Raw genomic sequence first — 17,771 nt, forward strand, 5'->3', positions numbered from 1 at the left:
GAACCGCAAGGATCGAATAATCGTCTCTCTTCTCCCTAAATTGTCCATTTTCGTGGACAATCTGTGCGACAATTAGAGAGACATTGCTGTAAGTCCATAAAGGAAAAATGCCATTTCCATCGCTCGAGACTTCGTTTTTAAGGGAAATCAGTTTGACCAGCCTGTCAGATTCTCATGTGCTTGCGTCAGTGTGTTCGAGATAAGTGGAATAGGCTAGTCATTGTCAGACGTAGCAGCTGATTCCTGTTTAATAATAGTTCACCCTTTTAAACGCGTCACTCGCAAAGATCCAACTGTAAAAAATGATAACGCTAGCGTGTTTGTTTTAGCGATAGCACTATTCGACTCGAAATAGCACGCAGTTGACTAATCCGACTAATCAGGAAGCAGGAAAAATTGCACCGTCATCTTACAAGTGGTCCACCTTCGTAAGTACAGGGTGGAGCAACCAACGGAACCGCTGCAAACCTTGTTTGCAAAGTCGTTCGCTACGGAGAACGAATCTCGAGAAAATGTTACAATAAAACAAGAGAATTACATATATTGCAACGATTCCTTTTCCCCTGAATTTTAGTAAAATATCGAACGCTGCGCAAAAACTGTTATACCATGTCTATAGTTAACATTAATAGCTTTTTAAATACCGTTGAGAAAATATTTTCGTGTCAAACGATGCTAGATTTAACGTCGCTCGACTATCATCCTTAAGGAGCAATGGAAAATCACGTTCGTCGTGAATCACTAGCGATCGCAGATGACACGCGAGAACGTATTATTACAGCATATATGTATGTACATACCGTAATCATTCCGGAAACGCTTCGGAAAGTGTCCGATTCTCTTATTATGCGATTGCGCAATTGCGTTGACCGTAACAGAGAACAGTTACCATATTATTGTTGTCGCAGCCAAAAACCATTGTACGACGATTTAGAGCAGGGGTGTCAAACTCAAAAGCTAACTTGGGCCAAATAAACAATGCTTAACTTTAGGTGGGCCGCAAAAAAAGATCAATGTTCATGGAAACAAATATTTTTATTTTGACTAGTACATTGTAATAAACACATATATAAAGTTAAATTATTGTTTACGTCCTGATACTTGACATCTCTTCTCTGATACTATCTTTCCTATTTCGGGAGAAATTTTATTGGCCGAGACTATTTCTATTTTATTTTTATTTTGCGTCGGATATATTGACTGGGCCGCGAGTTTGACACCCCTGATTTAGAGACTAGACCTTACAGTTGAGCTCATCGAGTACCAAAACGGTCAATCGGAGGCTGTCAATCAATTCTGGCCACCAGGAACCGATCGAATATTCGATAATAAATATTAATAATTGTATTAAACATAAATAAAATCGTCCAGCTTCTCAGATAGCTACAGCAGTCCAACTGCTTAATCCTTTGTGCTCGGATGTCACCTCTCTTGCGGATGATACATGACTGCTGCCGATTATGCTACTGCAAAGATAACAGATTTTGATCAATATATCCTCTAACGAAATTCTATTTAACCAATTAGCTGTGGTGTCTCCTTTTTTTCTAATCTTATTTATACAGTATGTCCCAAAAATGTCTCGCATTACGGAAATGTGGGATAGCTGGGGTCATTCTGAGTAACTTTTTCCTTTGCGAAAATGCAATCCGCGGCTTCGTTTACGAGTTATCAACGAAAAACGATGACCAATGACCGGCTGGCGCGAGACGGCCGAGCCAATCGGCGGAACTGGGCTTCGACCGCTCGTTGGCTCAGCCGCCATACGTCACTCACCTCGCGCCAGCCAAGCACGCCTCTCATTGGTCACTGTTTTTCGTTAATAACTCGTAAACAGAGCCGCGGATTGCATTTTCGCAAAGGAAAAGGTTACTTAGAATTACCTCAGCTACCCCATATTTCCGCAATACCAGACATTTTTGGGACACTCTGTATATAGACCTATATTGGCCTGAAAATATTCTAAACATCATGATGATAATATTGACATGATATTATCTCGATGATAATATGTTTTTGCTTTCACTAAAATTACAATTTAAATAGCCAATGGTCACTATTTTTTTTAGGCACGACGAGTATACTCGTCGTATATTATATATATAGTTATACCGCTTCTCCTTGACGAGTATACTCATCAAACACAGCTAACTGATTAAATAGAGGCCTAGCTAACATTTCCAACGTTATATTATTTTATATTATTTCGAGCTGTCGACAGCATGTCACCCGAGAAAATTCTGCAAACGCAAAGGGTGAAATTTGCACCCTTTTGAAATTTACGAACATTGAGAAATCTTGATCGATCACTTAACTGATCTCGAAACCAATTTTGTTCGCAGACAAGAAACCAGGAACTGAGAGCGAAGGCGGCTGGGGATGGCAAGTCAACTGTGGAAAGTGTTGACCAGGAGGCGCATCGATGAGAACGCCGAAAACAAAGGTGAACTCGCTCGAGTTCTCGGACTGATGGATCTCACGGGGCTCGGCGTTGGCTCTACCCTCGGTCTCGGTGTCTATGTCCTCGCCGGTAGCATCGCGAAAGAAACGGCCGGCCCGGCCGTTAGCATCTCCTTTCTGATCGCCGCCGTCGCTTCCGCATTTGCCGGTAAATCAGTATACCTCGCAACCTTCGTCAACCGGATAATTGTTCCCGTCACGCGGAGACACTTTGAAATATTTTTATTACTCCTCCGTCTGCTGGTAACTATTACACGTGTTCTATTTTTTTTATACGCGTCACGGTACGAAACGGTACAAAGACGATTTCTTCAGCGACCACAATATCTTAGGACTTTACATGAAGAAACTGCGTCGCGGGCCTGAAATAGAATCTTATTTCGATTTTTGCAAAAATTGATCGAATATTCTGACGTTTCCTGCTGGAAATCTGCGAGGTTAATTAGTATGAAAAAGAAGTAGAATGGATGGGTCATGAACAGACATTTGAGCCTTAAATTTAAGAATGTAGAAATTACTTTGTATAATACCACTGATAATTTCACTAATCGCTACCAATAATTTTTGTTTTCTCTTTTTAAGTATTAAAAAATTATTGAAGGAACTGTCATTGTGGTCGCACAGAGGTGGAACATTCAAATGAAAACTTTGTCTCTATTGGAAAATTATTTCTTCGATGTAACTGCGCAAGATTAAAATAATCACGACAATTATAATTGCAGGTATGTGCTACGCGGAATTCGCTTCCAGAGTTCCCAAGGCAGGATCGGCGTATGTTTACAGTTACGTGACAGTGGGAGAATTTGTCGCTTTTATCATAGGATGGAATTTAATTTTGGAGTATGTAATAGGTAGAGAAATTTTATAACATTTTTCTATCAGCTATCATAGTATTCGTTTCTTCATCGTCTCTTTTGTTTTCAGGAACCGCGAGCGTCGCCCGCGGCTTGAGTAATTATTTGGATGCGTTAACTGGAAACGTGATAAAAAAAGCATTGACCGCCGCTATGCCTATGAATGTATCGTTTCTATCAGAGTATCCTGATTTTTTTGCATGCTCTGTGGTGTTCCTGCTTGTGATTTTATTGAGTATAGGAGTCAAAGAGTCTTCAATCTTGAATAACATCTTATGTGTTGTGAATCTAATTGTTATTGCAATTATTATAGTAGCAGGAGCATTAAATGGTATAATCATATAGCCAGAGTACACGTTAAATATTAGGTCTAGTAGTAAGTGTCGTTTCTTAGTGTTCGTTCACCTTGACATAACCTTGACATAACCTGTTTTTAACCTGAGCGTTGGGCACAAGTAGTTTTGTTTTGTTTAAATTAATTAGTTTTAAAAATGTATTGGAAAACGACATTAATTATTACTAGACCTAGAAAATAGACTTAAATTTTAAGACGAACATTGAATTACTAGCTGATCCCGCGAATTGGAGAAAACGACCGGAAGACATACCGGACACAGTCGAACATCCTGGCGTAGGAGGTTTTATACCTTTTGGTATAAATGGAATAATGGCAGGTGCAGCCAAATGTTTCTTCGGTTTCGTGGGATTCGATGCTGTGGCAACTACTGGTGAAGAAGCTAAAAATCCTCAGCGAAATATACCTCTAGCCATTGTTATATCTCTAAGTATCATCTTCGTAGCTTATTTTAGCATTTCCACTGTATTAACTTTGATGTGGCCTTATTATGCTCAGGTAGAGTAGCATATAATTCTTTTCGAGTATAGAATCAAAACGTGTTAGAAGCTGTTTCTTTTATTTAAATTGTATGGATATAGGATATCGATGCGCCATTTCCCTTTGTATTTGAACAAATTGGTTGGTTCGTTATCAAATGGATTGTCAACATTGGAGCAATATTCGCATTGTGCACAAGTTTGCTAGGCGCAATGTTTCCCCTACCGCGTGTATTGTACGCCATGGGTAGCGATGGAGTAATTTTTAAATATTTTGCGAAAGTACACCCCAGAACCATGACACCTATTTTCGGCACAATAGTTTCCGGTTTATTTATTGGATTCATGACTATTTTATTTAATCTTCATCAATTGATCGATATGATGTCCATCGGAACGCTGTTGGCGTATACAATAGTAGCAATTTCTGTTCTAATATTAAGGTACACGCGCCAAACAAATATGCAGTATTAAGTGAGAAATATATGAGTTGTTTAACAACATCGGAATTATATTTATCTTATTGTAATTTTTAGATATCAAGGAAAAGAATGTACCTCTAACCATCATACTTTAGCAACATCAACGAATAGTTTTAAATTTTCACCAATTAATATCCTAAAGCATATATTTAATTTACACAATCAGAAGGAGGTCAGCGAAACTACTACTAAAATTGCAAGCTATGGTATTGCAATGTTATGTAAGTATTATTACTGGAATAACTGAAAATTTCAACATCGTTAACATTATCTTATTCTTTCACTGTCGTTATTGCAGGTATTATTATATTTGCTATAGCATTGTTAATTAATGTTGCGGGTGCAAACGCCTTCGGTAACCACGTAATAGAAACTGTGATACTAGTCATACTTATAATAATATTATTGCTGAATTTAGCAGCTGTTGCAAGGCAGCCTATTCAAGAAGTTGATATAGCATTTAAGGTGCGCATTATAAAAATCTGTTTCAGAAAAGTAAAAAAGATAGCTCGAGTTAAACATTACTGTTATTTCTAGGTACCATTAGTGCCATTTTTACCATGTTGTAGCATTTTTGTAAATCTGTATTTGATGCTACAGTTGGACGCTTTCACATGGATCAGATTTGCTATATGGATGATTATCGGTAAATATAGCAGTAAAGCCAATAAGATAATATATTAGCGTTTTCTTTTGTTATTAATGTTCTTTATTTTTGTAGGATTTGTTATTTATTTCTTCTATGGTATATCTCACAGTGAACAAGGAAAAAGAGATAAGATGGAAGCTGAAATGATAAAAAGAAAGTATGCGGATCAAGTTAGAAGTGTAACAAGATTCTGAAAACAATGTTGAGCTATGTAATACGTGTGGAATTAATTTATAAAGAACTTCTCAGAGAAAGCGCTAGGTGTTATAGGAAGTGATTACCATTACGACATTAAAGTACGAATGATATACAGTTCATGTAAGTGTGTTGTTGGAAAGACATAAGGACGTTAACAGTACAACTGTATAGAAAATTCTTCGCATACTTTACTATAATGCAAAATAGTTCTTATTGTGAAACTTTAATATGTCAGTAAAACGCTGGCTATTTGACATCAGTACAATTATTACGCATCATAAGATTAACATATATTGCGTGTTTTAAATATATTCACACCATTTATTCCATAAAATATTGCTGACCAACTGTATAGCGTATAAGGATTTTGTAAAACCTGTTTGTTCCTTTTTGTATTTATACATATACTACACATGTTGATATAGTGTACATATTTCTTACATAAATTTTACTACGTTTATTGATTGTTTAAGTGCTTTTCGCACCGAAGAAATATATTGTTTTATATTAAACTATTGTGTGTACCTTTTTTAAACACAATTCTTACAGTAAACTAGGAATATCTGTGTGTCGGAACAATAATACGAGATTTAATAACAATAATTACGTTTAATGAAATTTATACTGTACATACACAATTAATAATAATTTATTTATTTAAGACAAAAATTCAAAGTTTAATTAATTTCATAAGCAGTTGAAAGTAATATAATACATATAATGATCTATAAAAGTGGATCATATGTAAAGATGAAACTTATTAAAATTCATCAAGTTCATTGCAGTAGTACTGGATAAAACATAAAAATATTACTTATACATGCTATTGAAAAACCAATAAGAAAAAATTTCCTTCGTATGAACGAACACTTTTGTACACCATTGTATGTAACAAATGAATTTAAACAATCTCATGACAAGGATGCACTATCAATAATGTAAGACCAAATACATGTTGTACGTTATACATAATAAAATGAGGTACGATGTTAATAACTAAATAAATACTTATATTATTATACTTCAGCAATAAAGCGCTACTAATATTATCCAAATATAGCAAAGTTGTATTTTTCGTATAAATCTATACTATTTTGTTTTAATAATTTTGTGGAGGTATACGTTTGCTATTTTTGAATAAGTTTTGAAGACATGATGATTTAAATACATATTAACACAGAGTTACTATTATCATTACAGGAACAATTAAAATAGTTCTCAAAAAATCTTTAAATAACGACTTCATTAAACATAAACGTACATGAAATTATCAATTTCGATTAAACATTTACACAATTGATTCATATTTCATACTACTTCCATGGATTCGGTTTTTTCGGAATCTATTTCTTTTTAATTACAGCGAAATCTTTCAATATCACATTGAACTTATACATAAAACGTTGAAAGTATTAAAATAAATACGTGTACACGATTATGCATCATGATTTTAGTTTCTTAAATACTTGCGCTAACAGTCTCATATTTATCATAGAAAACTATTGTGGATATTTTTTATACTGAAATAATTAAAATAATTTATACTTACATAAGGCATCTTGTAGAATCAATATGATTATGAAAAAATAAAATAAATATTTTACCCTATTACTATTATTTATGTAAAAGTTTTCTTTGGAATGTCACAATAATTATGTTAAGTACAAAATTTTGTGGCATGATTATAAAGGACAAATTTTATAGTAATTTTCTTTTCATAATTCTGTTACTTTGTGTTTCGCGTGACTTCTTCTTACAAAGCAAAAACAAAATGAAAATTGTACCAAATGCAAACACAATTATATGTACAGTTGGCATAATCATTTGTACGTTATAGATAATGTTTTCATTTCATGAATTTGTCACGATTCAAGCTTACACCATAAGGTCGAGTGAACTGCAAAGCGAAGTCTTACACATTATAGAAAACATTTATCCCGTACGTATATGCATATACTTCTCATATCGGTGAAAAAATTTCCTATGAGAATAGAAAGCTAGAGTATCACATTGCTAGATAATAATATAATAATACTTCATGTAATTTATTACAGGAATCATCATTGATCTAAAAAAAACGAATTGTTTATTTCGCTCTATTTACAAGTCCTCCCACGGTTATGTATTGCCAATTCGCCTGTTAAAGGTAACCATAAGTTTAGACAAACGTCAACGTATTGTTTACACATAATTTAAATCGACTCACCCCAATCCCAGTCGCCCAACCAGTTCCAGCTGGATTCTCGTCACTGATTCCAATTCTACGGCAAAGTATTCCTGCACCAGAAATCGCCCATACTTGTCCTTGCTCTTTACCGACAGCTACATGTCTAAAACCTTGTTTTGCGTTTATGACAGACATATCTAAAATAAGAGAAACAAAATTATAAATTGCAACGTGTAAACTACTATAAAGTGAATAGGACATGCAGGCAAAATACAATAGAAATATTGGTGTATTTAGGGTCAACCCTTTGGGTGCTTACAGTGTCTGTAACTGCTCAATACATTTCAGTACTATCAACGGTATAGTTGATATCCGAGGGGATTAATTTAAATGGGCACTCTGTAGTTAAATAACCAATCAAAAAACATGCTCAACACTTGCATCAAAAGGGTTAATGCATAAAAACTATTCCATTGGAAAACTCGTCTAAAGTAAAAGGCCTAAATCGTAGTCATACGCTCCTAAGGTATACCTATGTCAGAGGGGTCAGAGAATGTGTCTAAATAAACAGGTGTGTCGTTTATATCAGCGTTTCCCAACGCAAAGCGTTTTTTATTGGATAACTTGCAGAGTTTTCCACGAAATACGGCCTTTGGGGAGGGCATCTTACATTTGTCTGAAATTTTTCAAACAAATTAAGTGGATAGATTCAATTATCTAAACGACGGACAGCAATAGCACAATTTAATTTGATAGCTAATACTCGTTAGCAGAATACTCGTAAATAATTAGTAGCCTACTAAATTCAAGGAAGTGTCTATAGGGTAATACTTGGATTCTACGAAATTGGGAAACGCTGGTGTGTTTTGTGACGAATTTGTTAAATACCTATATGAATAGGATCATTCGGCATCGCAGGCAAAGTTTGCCAGTAGGTTCCCTCTGGGAAAACGTTCGGTTGCACATCACGACGCACGGATAATCTACCATTGGTGTCCAACGCCCACACTACATTTCTTCCTACAGATATTTGTTTTAGGTGAGCACCTGATGGCGGCTCAACGTTTTGCCATTGCGTACCTACAAGAATTCAAATCAATATATGTGTACAACACAAAGATCAATATTATATATTGATCTTTAATATATCAAATATACAGGGTGTTCCACAATTATTTTAATAGCCGAAAATGAGGGGTAGCTGAGGTCATTTGAAGTAACTTTTTCCTTTGCGAAAATGCAATCTGCGGCTTTGTTTACGAGTTATAAACGGAAAACACTGACCAATGAGAGGTGACGGCGCGAAGTTCGAGAGTCCGCAGCATGAGGCTTTGACAGATGGTCGGGGGACGGACTCGAGCCGCGTTCGAAGTATTGAAAAAATCACGAAGCGAGAACTTTCCGGATTTTTTTTACTACGTAACAGTGATATTTTTAAGAAAAACGCTGTTCATCTTTACTTTAGAACGTCTGAAGAATATTTACTAATTTTTCGGACCCGAAATAGTAAGTAATTTAACCGTGACGGCCGTTTTAATTTTCTAGTGTGCATAACACCTTGTGTGTAACATATGAAATTTGTAAGCAAGGTGTAAGTGAAGATTAACAAAGTACGTAAATGATACTTTAATTTAAATAATTCCGTAAATGATATTTTAATTTAAATAATTCCGTGTTCGAAGTTCTCACTGTTAACGACACGTATGTACCACGTTGTGGAAACAAACTGCAGAAGACTGGCATGATGGCCGACAGTGTTCCGTTTTCAGACAAGCGAATTTCAACTGTTTCCCATCGAACGCGAACATTGTTCAGCCATCGTGCTAGTCTTCCGCAGTTCATCCCGTCAACGCGGTATGTGACGATATGAACTTCGAACGCGTCGCATAAAACAATCGGCTCTTTTCAGAGCCATACATATTAACCCAGGAATGTTGGTCCATAAATATTATTGATAAGTGATCAGTGTTTAGTGATAATGCAGTGAAAGTAAACGTTGAAATTGCCTGCCCAGAGACATCCTTCTGTTCGTCGCCGTCGGATACATGAAGTGGATTTTACAACTAAATAGGTGAGTATCTTATTGATAATATTCTTCATATTTCTAACAAACATATCCCTTACGTCCTTTAACACGATTATTATTTATTAAATTAGCTTTGCGAATCATTCGTTGAACTGTGTTCAGACATGGAATTATTTAAATTAAAGTATCATTTACGTACTTTGTTAATCTTCACTGTACAACTTGCTTACAAATTTCATATGTTACACACAAGGTGTCATGCACACTAGAAAATTAAAACGGCCGTCACGGTTAAATTACTTACTATTTCGGGTCCGAAAAATTAATAAATATTCTTCAGACGTTCTAAAGTAAAGGTGAACAGCGTTTTTCTTAAAAATATCACTGTTACGTAGTAAAAAAAAATCCGGAAAGTTCTCGCTTCGTGATTTTTTCAATACTTCGAACGCGGCTCGAGTCCATCCCGACCATCTGTCAAAGCCTCGTGCTGCGGGGTCTCGAACTTCGCGCAGTCGCCTCTCATTGGTCAGTGTTTTCCGTTAATAACTCATAAACAAAGCCGCAGATCGCATTTTCGCAAAGGAAAAAGTTACTTCAAATGACCTCAGCTACTCCTCATTTTCGGCTGTTAAAATAATTGTAGAACATACCCCCTGTATATACTATATAATATTATCCATACCAGTGGGTTTTGCAATATTGATTCCTAATCTCCAGTATGAAGAACCGTTTCTTCCTACAGCCCACACTTGACCAGCCGGACCGCACGAAATACCTACTAAAGCCTGATCACTTGGTATATGTTCCCATGAAACTCCCTATAAATAAATGTTAAACAATTTTATTCTTTAATAAATACACTATTAGTTCAATCAAATTTCTTATTTTTACCATTGGACACGATTCTGAAACGCCTCTTCTAAATAAAGCTTCACCGTTAGAAGCCACTGCCCATATATACACTTGCGCGTCTGTACCAGGACTTCCAGTTGCCTAATAAAGAAAGTTCCGAATTACTTATTAATATTTATAACATTGGCGTTATGAACTTTTTAGATCGTTTCGTACGTATAAAGAAACATCGAGTAGTTTTGTATTTCCTAACTCTTGCCAGGGGCCACTAGTCGTTAATTGACATCTTCGAAACCATCTTCGTCTTCTGACATAGTCAGTAAAATATTTTTTTCCATGATATTGAAAAGGAAAATCAGTTGCATATTGCCAGCCATCCCTGTCCACACCACCGGGAGTATGAAAATCTACTATCCAGTCTGATACCTGTTCCAAAAACATGTGTTGAACTTATTAAAAATTACTTATTAACGATCAATGAGCATACAAGAGAATAGACTATAAAGATAGTGTCAGGTCGAGAAAATGATCTCTATAGATGATATGTTACTTCTTACCCAACGCCAGTGCATCGATAACAATTTAGTGTGCTCTCGTGTACGTTTTTGACGTCCCGTCGCATCGCTCCACATATAGCGGTCTGTTGGAAGACCATGGGAAGTGTATCCAGTTACCGGATTCCAACGTTGATTTTCATAAACATAATAATTATGAGTATCCACCATAGAGTTTATTCCTGTATTGCTATCTAGACCTAAATGTATCAACTCATGTAAACTTACATTCACACACCGCTTTAGTTTTTTTTTTTCATAACTTTATAATGTTAACACATTACCTTTTACAACTAAACCACCCCATCCACCGGTATAAACCCATGAAGTACTGTCATATCCTATTCCCCACGTCACACCGACAGAACAGGTTTCAACCTTTTTCAAGTGGCCACCCATTTGTCTCCAAAATAATGACATTGGCTCAATGATTACCTAATCATAAAGTAATATTATGTTAACGTTGTTTCTGATTTAGATAATTATCAACTAACATTAAAACGATTACGTACAGATGGAGATTTATAAAGTACACTGCATAATGTCATTAGTCCCTTAATTCTTAAATGAGTGATACTCTGTGGTGCTATTCTATGGTTGTAAAAAGTAAATTCTTTATCATCGATAAGTATCCTGTATCCCCGCGCATCACAAACAATTTCTAACATGAAATCAGAGCCAGCTTTCAATGGACTATTTCCATTTCTTTCTTCATCACCCCACTGTCCACTCTGATATGTATTGCGTATGATTGCGTTCTCTTTGAGTCGTGGATTAAAATGTAAAGCTACGTCGTGAGTATCCATCATGTTTTTTTGTTTCAACGATGTCGTCGTATAACAGACAAGATTAAACGATAACCTAACGAATAAAATACTTAGAAGTTCCAGTAAATTGAATTGCATCGATCCTGTTTGAATTATATATTTACCTATCAGCATCATCATGTATGCAAACTGTAACTTTAAGGGAACTACCGCTCCCAAAACCGTTTTGTAATATACACTCAAATGGTAATTCTTTCCCTGCCACATCTAATTCTTGTACGTAACCATCATTAAGTAACTGATTTTCCTAGCAATAATTTAAATATGGAAAAGTTTTATTATAGCAATTTTACTATAATTCTATCTACGTATATCGATCAACTTACTTCTGCAGCAGTCGGATCATACACGTACACATCTCCTAATGCAGTCGTGGTCCAAATTGAATTAGGTCCCGGCCTCCCATAAACGTTATTCATCTGGCAAGAAACTAAAATTGCGGAAATATCGTATGATCGAAATCTGTTATTTTAATTATCTTTAAATTCCAGAATTATGGTACCTGAAGTTAAATGATTTAGCCAATCTTCCATATCAGTGTCGCTAAAAAATTGCAGCCTAAGAACTTTAAGACGAGCTAGTCGAGGAGTATGAATTGCTATTCTTGGACTACCTGGTTCGCTACAGCACACTGCACACATAATTTCAGATATAGGAAATTGAACCTAAAAAAAGTGTTTATTAATTTGAATCCTTTCAAAAGTATTTATCAAAAAGTACTTAAGAAACTTACGATTGTTGTCGCTCCATTTGCATTTAAAATAGTTATAGTTCCCGAATCTAAGGAACCACTGTCACTACTTATCCATTCTAATTCGATAATACAGTCTTCATATGTAGTGCTGCCTTTAACTTTACATTTTGCGTCACCATTTTTTACCCAAGATGACCTATAAGATAAAATTATGGAGGAAATGTTTTGAAAAATATTTCTGTAAAAGAAATATTAAAACATTAATCGGATCTATTTCTAAAATCTTACTTTTCAACTACTTTTTCATATATTAACGGATCATATTGTATTTTTTGCAATCTTTTTTTCAACTCATCTAAAATATGTATTCTCCATGGTTCTCCTATATCTCCATGACTTGTACCATTAGTGTCTGCAATCCTATATGTTTAACATTTAAACAGCGTGTTTAAATATATATTTAATATGTACACTTAAAGGCTACATTATGCAATGTTTTAATCCTTATCCATTCTTTTAAATATTAATTATACCATTTTGGAGGATTTGATGGATCTACGAAACATGCCCCAGCTTCTACTTTGTACCAGGAAGCATCGCATTCAGCCCAATACATTGCGCCAGAACTTTCATCTTCTCCATAAACACCAGAATCGCTTGTTAAATCAGGATCAAATATGCTACCATCCGTTTCTGGATGAGCTTCCACGCCTACCATAGACCCAACTGAATGAACAGGACTCCAAGCAGCTGGATTAATCTATTTCAATTTTTAATTTTAATTTTGATTGACAAAACAAGTGGTAAGTAATTAAGTTCGTATTAACCTTGACAGTGCTGCTCATGCCTTTTCCAGAAACTACTATGGATTCTCCAGTTTTTGTGAGTGATTCGTTTGATATAGTTATATTTGCAACACTAGCTTCAGTAAGGTCACCCATATCCAATGACTGCGTGGATCTATGTTTATATGCGTATGTATAAATATACTGAAAGGCGTAGTTATAATTAAAATTAATAAAACATATTCTTACTTTTTCTTTCCTTCATTCAAGTATATATCCTGGAAAGATGTTTGTTGAGGATTCTTGGTAGCGCCTTCGTTTGATCGTTGCCATAATTTTAAGGATGTCGGTGTTGGCGCCGATCGCGATTGTTCTTCCCATTCTCTAACCAATGTTGTACCTTCGCTAGTACTGTGTGGTCGATTCTGAAAACAAGCATTGTTTTAGTATTATGAAATATAGGTTTATAATAAATATGTAGGATTTATTATAAAATTAATAATTGACAGCATTTCCAACATTTTATTGAGATAACTACCAATGAACCCCAACTCTGATGTCTCTGTTGCTGAGGAGTACCACACATACTATGCCTGTTACTTGATGTTAAACTGGCATTACTGCTTGCTCTGCTAAGTTGGAGAGGTGCGTTTATTGATCTCCATTTTTTACCTGTTAGTTCTGATCGTGTGATACAAGTGCGATAGTATAAACACCTATCTTCGTGGCCAATGGCCCAGACCTGATGAAAATTAAATAAGTAAATCATATTGTATATATTGCTACGAACATTTTAATAAACTGAATTACCTGATCGTTCGGGGCAACTGATACTAGAGACATTTTACTCAACATTTCTACCCAGCCAGTACCAGTAGCTAATTGTTCACAAACTCCACTCATTTCACCTTTAATACCTTTCCTAAACCACACTCTACCATCTTGTGTTACTGCCCAAACAGAATCTGTACCTACACTAACTTGTACTAATTTCAAATCTTTTTGCGGAGGTTCAATCTCAGTCCACTCGTCTCCTATAAAATAAAGTTACATTTGTGATCGAAGAAGAAGAAGAAGAAGAAGAAGAAGAAGAAGAAGAAGAAGAAGAAGAAGAAGAAGAAGGATTATAAATACATATATATGCCAATTTTAAAACTTTATAAAATTTATATACCCATTGGATTTTCTCTAGTAACACCTGTACGCACCAGTGCTTTGCCAACCATTAGTACAGCCCAAACAAGACCAGTTATTCCAACACTGATTTGGCATACCTCAAAACTATTTGGTAATTTTATAGCACTCCACCTCTGCCCTTCAGGACAGGTAGTACTCGTACCAACACGAAACATTACCTGTACAGTATAATAATTAGAACCATGTTATTTAACATGTTCGCTGCCATTTTTTTGTTTGGAAAAGGATATTAGCAATCGACATACGAGTATAATCGTAGCTGGCAGAGAACTTGTTAACTTCTTTGGAACCAAAAGTTTTTATAAAAATCAGTAAAAACGTAATTATTAAAATTATATACTACATTATTTTCAACAATTCATTGTAAGAGCTTATGCTTTATTAGATTATTTAAAAAAAATTTTTTTAAGAGTTATACCCTCCCATGAGCAGTTACTGCCCAGACTACTAGGCATCCAGGATTACCTCCAGGAATTTGATTTCCACCAACAGATATGTCAATAAATGGTTCCTGAAAATTCGATAAATTCTTCATATATTAGAGTAATATGGAAGAAACTACAAACTTCCAAATCAGAAGCTACCTCTGTTGCATCTTTGTGAAGAGGTGCAATAGCACACCACGAATTCATGGCACTGTATCTTCGATAACGAACCCATTTCCTCCGTCTGACACATGACTTCCACTGTTTTCTAGTGCTATATGTAGCCGGGAAATCAACCGCATACGTCCATCCCTACCAAAATATCATATTCTCTGTGATCATAACTCTTTGTTTCGATGATGACAACTGACAACAAATCTACATATAAACAGAATGCTATTTCTAATAACAATGTAACTAATAACAATGTAACAGAAGGAAAGAAATTTGTTTACCCTAAGTAGATTTTTCACTTCTAACTTCATGAAAGGTAAGACTTTATTTAACAAAAAAATGATGAATAGAAATTACGCTAAAAAAATAACAATGAAGATTTGGTAAGACGTGTCACATACAAAGAACAAGAGTTAACAAAAGCTACAATGAAATAACTTTAAACTTACATCATGATCCAACGGTTGTCCATCCAAAGTGGTCTCTATTTGCCAGTCACCTTCCCATTGCCAAGCCATTGATGGCAATTTAACCTTATCTCGACTACGATCGACTGTACCATCTTGACTAGAAAAGTTATACCTATCCGTAGGTAATAATCTTCCGCTGAATCCTTCTAAAGGAAGCCAACGCTAGAACATTTTTTATTATTATTATATGAATATATTTTCTACATTAATAAGCTTTTTTCTGATTTTAATTAACATACCTCGTTTTCGTATATCTCTTCTTTAATTCTTATAGGTACATCTAAACCATGTACATGTACATAAACTTGACGGTCACCTCCAATAGCCCACATGAAATGTGGAACTGCTGACAGCTGTTTGAATTCAAGACCTAGGTACATAAACTCTCTCCACATGTTCCCAGATGTTGAAAGTCCGAATACACGTCCCTCATTGTTTATGGCATACAAGTGTGAACTTGGCATTTTAAAGTATTGTTGCAAGAATGTTTTAGTTCACCTGCAACATGTCACTTTTAATAGAACAACATGTTTATCCCAAGCTGTTGTAAATATTCAGAAAAAATATTTTCCAATATTGCAGAAAGAAACATACAATGTAATATTTAGTTGTAGATATTAAATCTATGAATACTAATTACTTCATATAAAACGTAAGAATTGATAACAATAGTCAGAGTGTGATGAATCAACCCATAGCGGTAACAAACTGTATATATATACATATGTGAGACATAACAATGCAAATATAATACCTTTTCCCTTACGAAATAACAGGTTATCTTTGACTTAGAGATAATGTTAGATAGATGACATAATTTTCTCGTATAAACATAATAATCTAATCGTGTACAACTGACCGAAGGTTTGATTTTTTTGTTCACTTTTATGTAGTTTATAATATATTTACATTCTACAATTGGGACTAAATTGTACTTCGATGTCGATTAAGTAATTCAAACAAGATAATTTAAACAAACAAATTGGAAATCACAAAAAACATGACTTTATAGCGATGTACAACCAATTGTTACTGACACTTGCTGTCACTGCTTCATTCAATATACCGATACCGATCATAAGTACGAACTACCGTACATACATACAATGTGTAATACATGTACGCATACGTACTGCTGCACACTGGGTGACTTTTTCGATTCACTATTTAACCTAAAAAATCAGTTGTTTCTCATTCAAAATAAAAAATAAGTGTATGCACTTAGAATGCTGCTATTGAATTATAAATTTTATAATGATATCTAATAATAATTGTTTAACAATTCCTTTTTGATACAACTGGCACCGAGATGTTATTGAATCAGGAGCCAATAGAAAATAGCGTCCGATAATTTGGAACGTCGCATTCTGTTTAGCAGAGCACGCGACGTTAATAAGGAAAGTATACATTTCATGTATGTACTCGAATACACACATCGGTCGTCTAATAAATTTTAGTTGAATCGTTTAAATTAAAACATTAATTTCATAAGTTAAATTTAGAAAATATTCTTTTATCGTATCGGGTCGTGTCCTCGGAAGACGACGGTGGCGCCTCTTCCGGAGAAAAACTGAAGGTCCGTTCGGGGTCCGTGCAGCGCCAAGTAGCGTAGTGGCGAAACGCTCAAACTATTAGCCAAATTACCGACAGTCGCTACTGGCTAACAGTTCGAGCGTTTCGTCACTATGCGTACCGGCGCTATCTTCATATTTTAAGGAGCAAATAATTCGTGCCGGATTTTGTATTGTACCGCATATCAATAGCGGCAAGAATCATCTGCTCTCTACATTTGCAATAATAAACGATGTTTTCTTGCATGCTGTAGATGCAAGAGAGTCTCGTGGACATTTATGTACCCTCGAAACAATTTTTCAATCCTTGAATTGACAGATTTCATGCCATTTTCTACATTCCCTATTCTCTTGATAGATAGATCGACAAGAATCATCCGTGTCTGTAACAAATATTAAATTTTGTCTGCTATATCACTAATAACAAATAGTTCTCCTGACACGAAATTGTTGAGATACTCTCACGGAACAAATTTTGTTAATGCATACGAATAGTTACGGAGTGGTAGCTTCAATACGAAAGAGAAAGCTACGATATTTCATTGAATTATA

The 17,771-nt window shown here is 35.1% G+C and overlaps 2 protein-coding genes across 12 annotated transcripts in view; one reads left to right on the forward strand and one right to left on the reverse strand.

The window, feature by feature from the left end:
- slif (cationic amino acid transporter slimfast) overlaps positions 1-5,989 on the forward strand; it is a 34,351-nt gene extending 28,362 nt beyond the window's left edge. Inside the window, exons 1-10 of one of the 3 annotated variants that reach the window (XM_033484542.2) lie at positions 311-428; positions 2,343-2,608; positions 3,183-3,311; positions 3,385-3,645; positions 3,884-4,167; positions 4,251-4,591; positions 4,685-4,851; positions 4,929-5,095; positions 5,168-5,276; positions 5,352-5,989. In XM_033484542.2, coding sequence (XP_033340433.2) covers positions 2,380-2,608; positions 3,183-3,311; positions 3,385-3,645; positions 3,884-4,167; positions 4,251-4,591; positions 4,685-4,851; positions 4,929-5,095; positions 5,168-5,276; positions 5,352-5,473 — 1,809 coding nt within the window. In that variant the 5' untranslated portion in view covers positions 311-428; positions 2,343-2,379 and the 3' untranslated portion in view covers positions 5,474-5,989. Of the gene's footprint in view, positions 1-310; positions 429-2,342; positions 2,704-3,182; positions 3,312-3,384; positions 3,646-3,883; positions 4,168-4,250; positions 4,592-4,684; positions 4,852-4,928; positions 5,096-5,167; positions 5,277-5,351 lie in introns of those variants that run through there. The other 2 variants (XM_033484540.2, XM_033484543.2) reach the window with 2 other exon arrangements.
- Positions 5,990-6,066: 77 nt separating this feature from the next.
- On the reverse strand, positions 6,067-16,749 carry Pex23 (tectonin beta-propeller repeat-containing peroxin 23). Of its 9 annotated transcripts, none has more exons than XM_033484550.2 (26): positions 16,558-16,749; positions 15,888-16,146; positions 15,628-15,810; positions 15,164-15,316; positions 14,998-15,090; positions 14,557-14,737; positions 14,193-14,416; positions 13,921-14,124; positions 13,632-13,807; positions 13,425-13,557; positions 13,131-13,357; positions 12,886-13,017; positions 12,637-12,793; positions 12,406-12,568; positions 12,230-12,333; positions 12,008-12,150; positions 11,589-11,937; positions 11,361-11,511; positions 11,080-11,276; positions 10,739-10,948; positions 10,562-10,663; positions 10,353-10,488; positions 8,533-8,724; positions 8,177-8,320; positions 7,684-7,841; positions 6,067-7,614 (listed from the first exon to the last, which is right to left on the reverse strand). In XM_033484550.2, exons 2-26 carry the CDS (start codon positions 16,110-16,112, stop codon positions 7,564-7,566), a joined length of 4,188 nt encoding a protein of 1,395 aa, XP_033340441.1. In that variant the 5' UTR covers positions 16,113-16,146; positions 16,558-16,749; the 3' UTR covers positions 6,067-7,563. The 9 variants fall into 9 exon arrangements, with proteins under 9 accessions (XP_033340441.1, XP_033340439.1, XP_033340440.1 ...); XM_033484548.2 differs by having other exon boundaries at positions 16,403-16,749; XM_033484549.2 differs by lacking the exon at positions 16,558-16,749 and adding an exon at positions 16,243-16,321.
- Positions 16,750-17,771: the final 1,022 nt, after the last annotated feature.

This window comes from Megalopta genalis, chromosome 1, assembly GCF_051020955.1.
Source record: "Megalopta genalis isolate 19385.01 chromosome 1, iyMegGena1_principal, whole genome shotgun sequence".
Lineage (NCBI taxonomy): Eukaryota > Metazoa > Arthropoda > Insecta > Hymenoptera > Halictidae > Megalopta > Megalopta genalis.

Bases quoted from the DNA above. Each gene is read 5' to 3' on its own strand.
- Pex23 (XM_033484550.2), bottom strand. From the start codon at position 16,112: ATGCCAAGTTCACACTTGTATGCCATAAACAATGAGGGACGTGTATTC. The intron at 13,358-13,424 runs GTTAATACGAAC...AAATTGAAATAG, and splicing joins GCATGAGCAGCACTGTCAAG to ATTAATCCAGCTGCTTGGAG. The intron at 8,725-10,352 runs GTATGGATAATA...GAATTCTTGTAG, and splicing joins CAATATTGCAAAACCCACTG to GTACGCAATGGCAAAACGTT.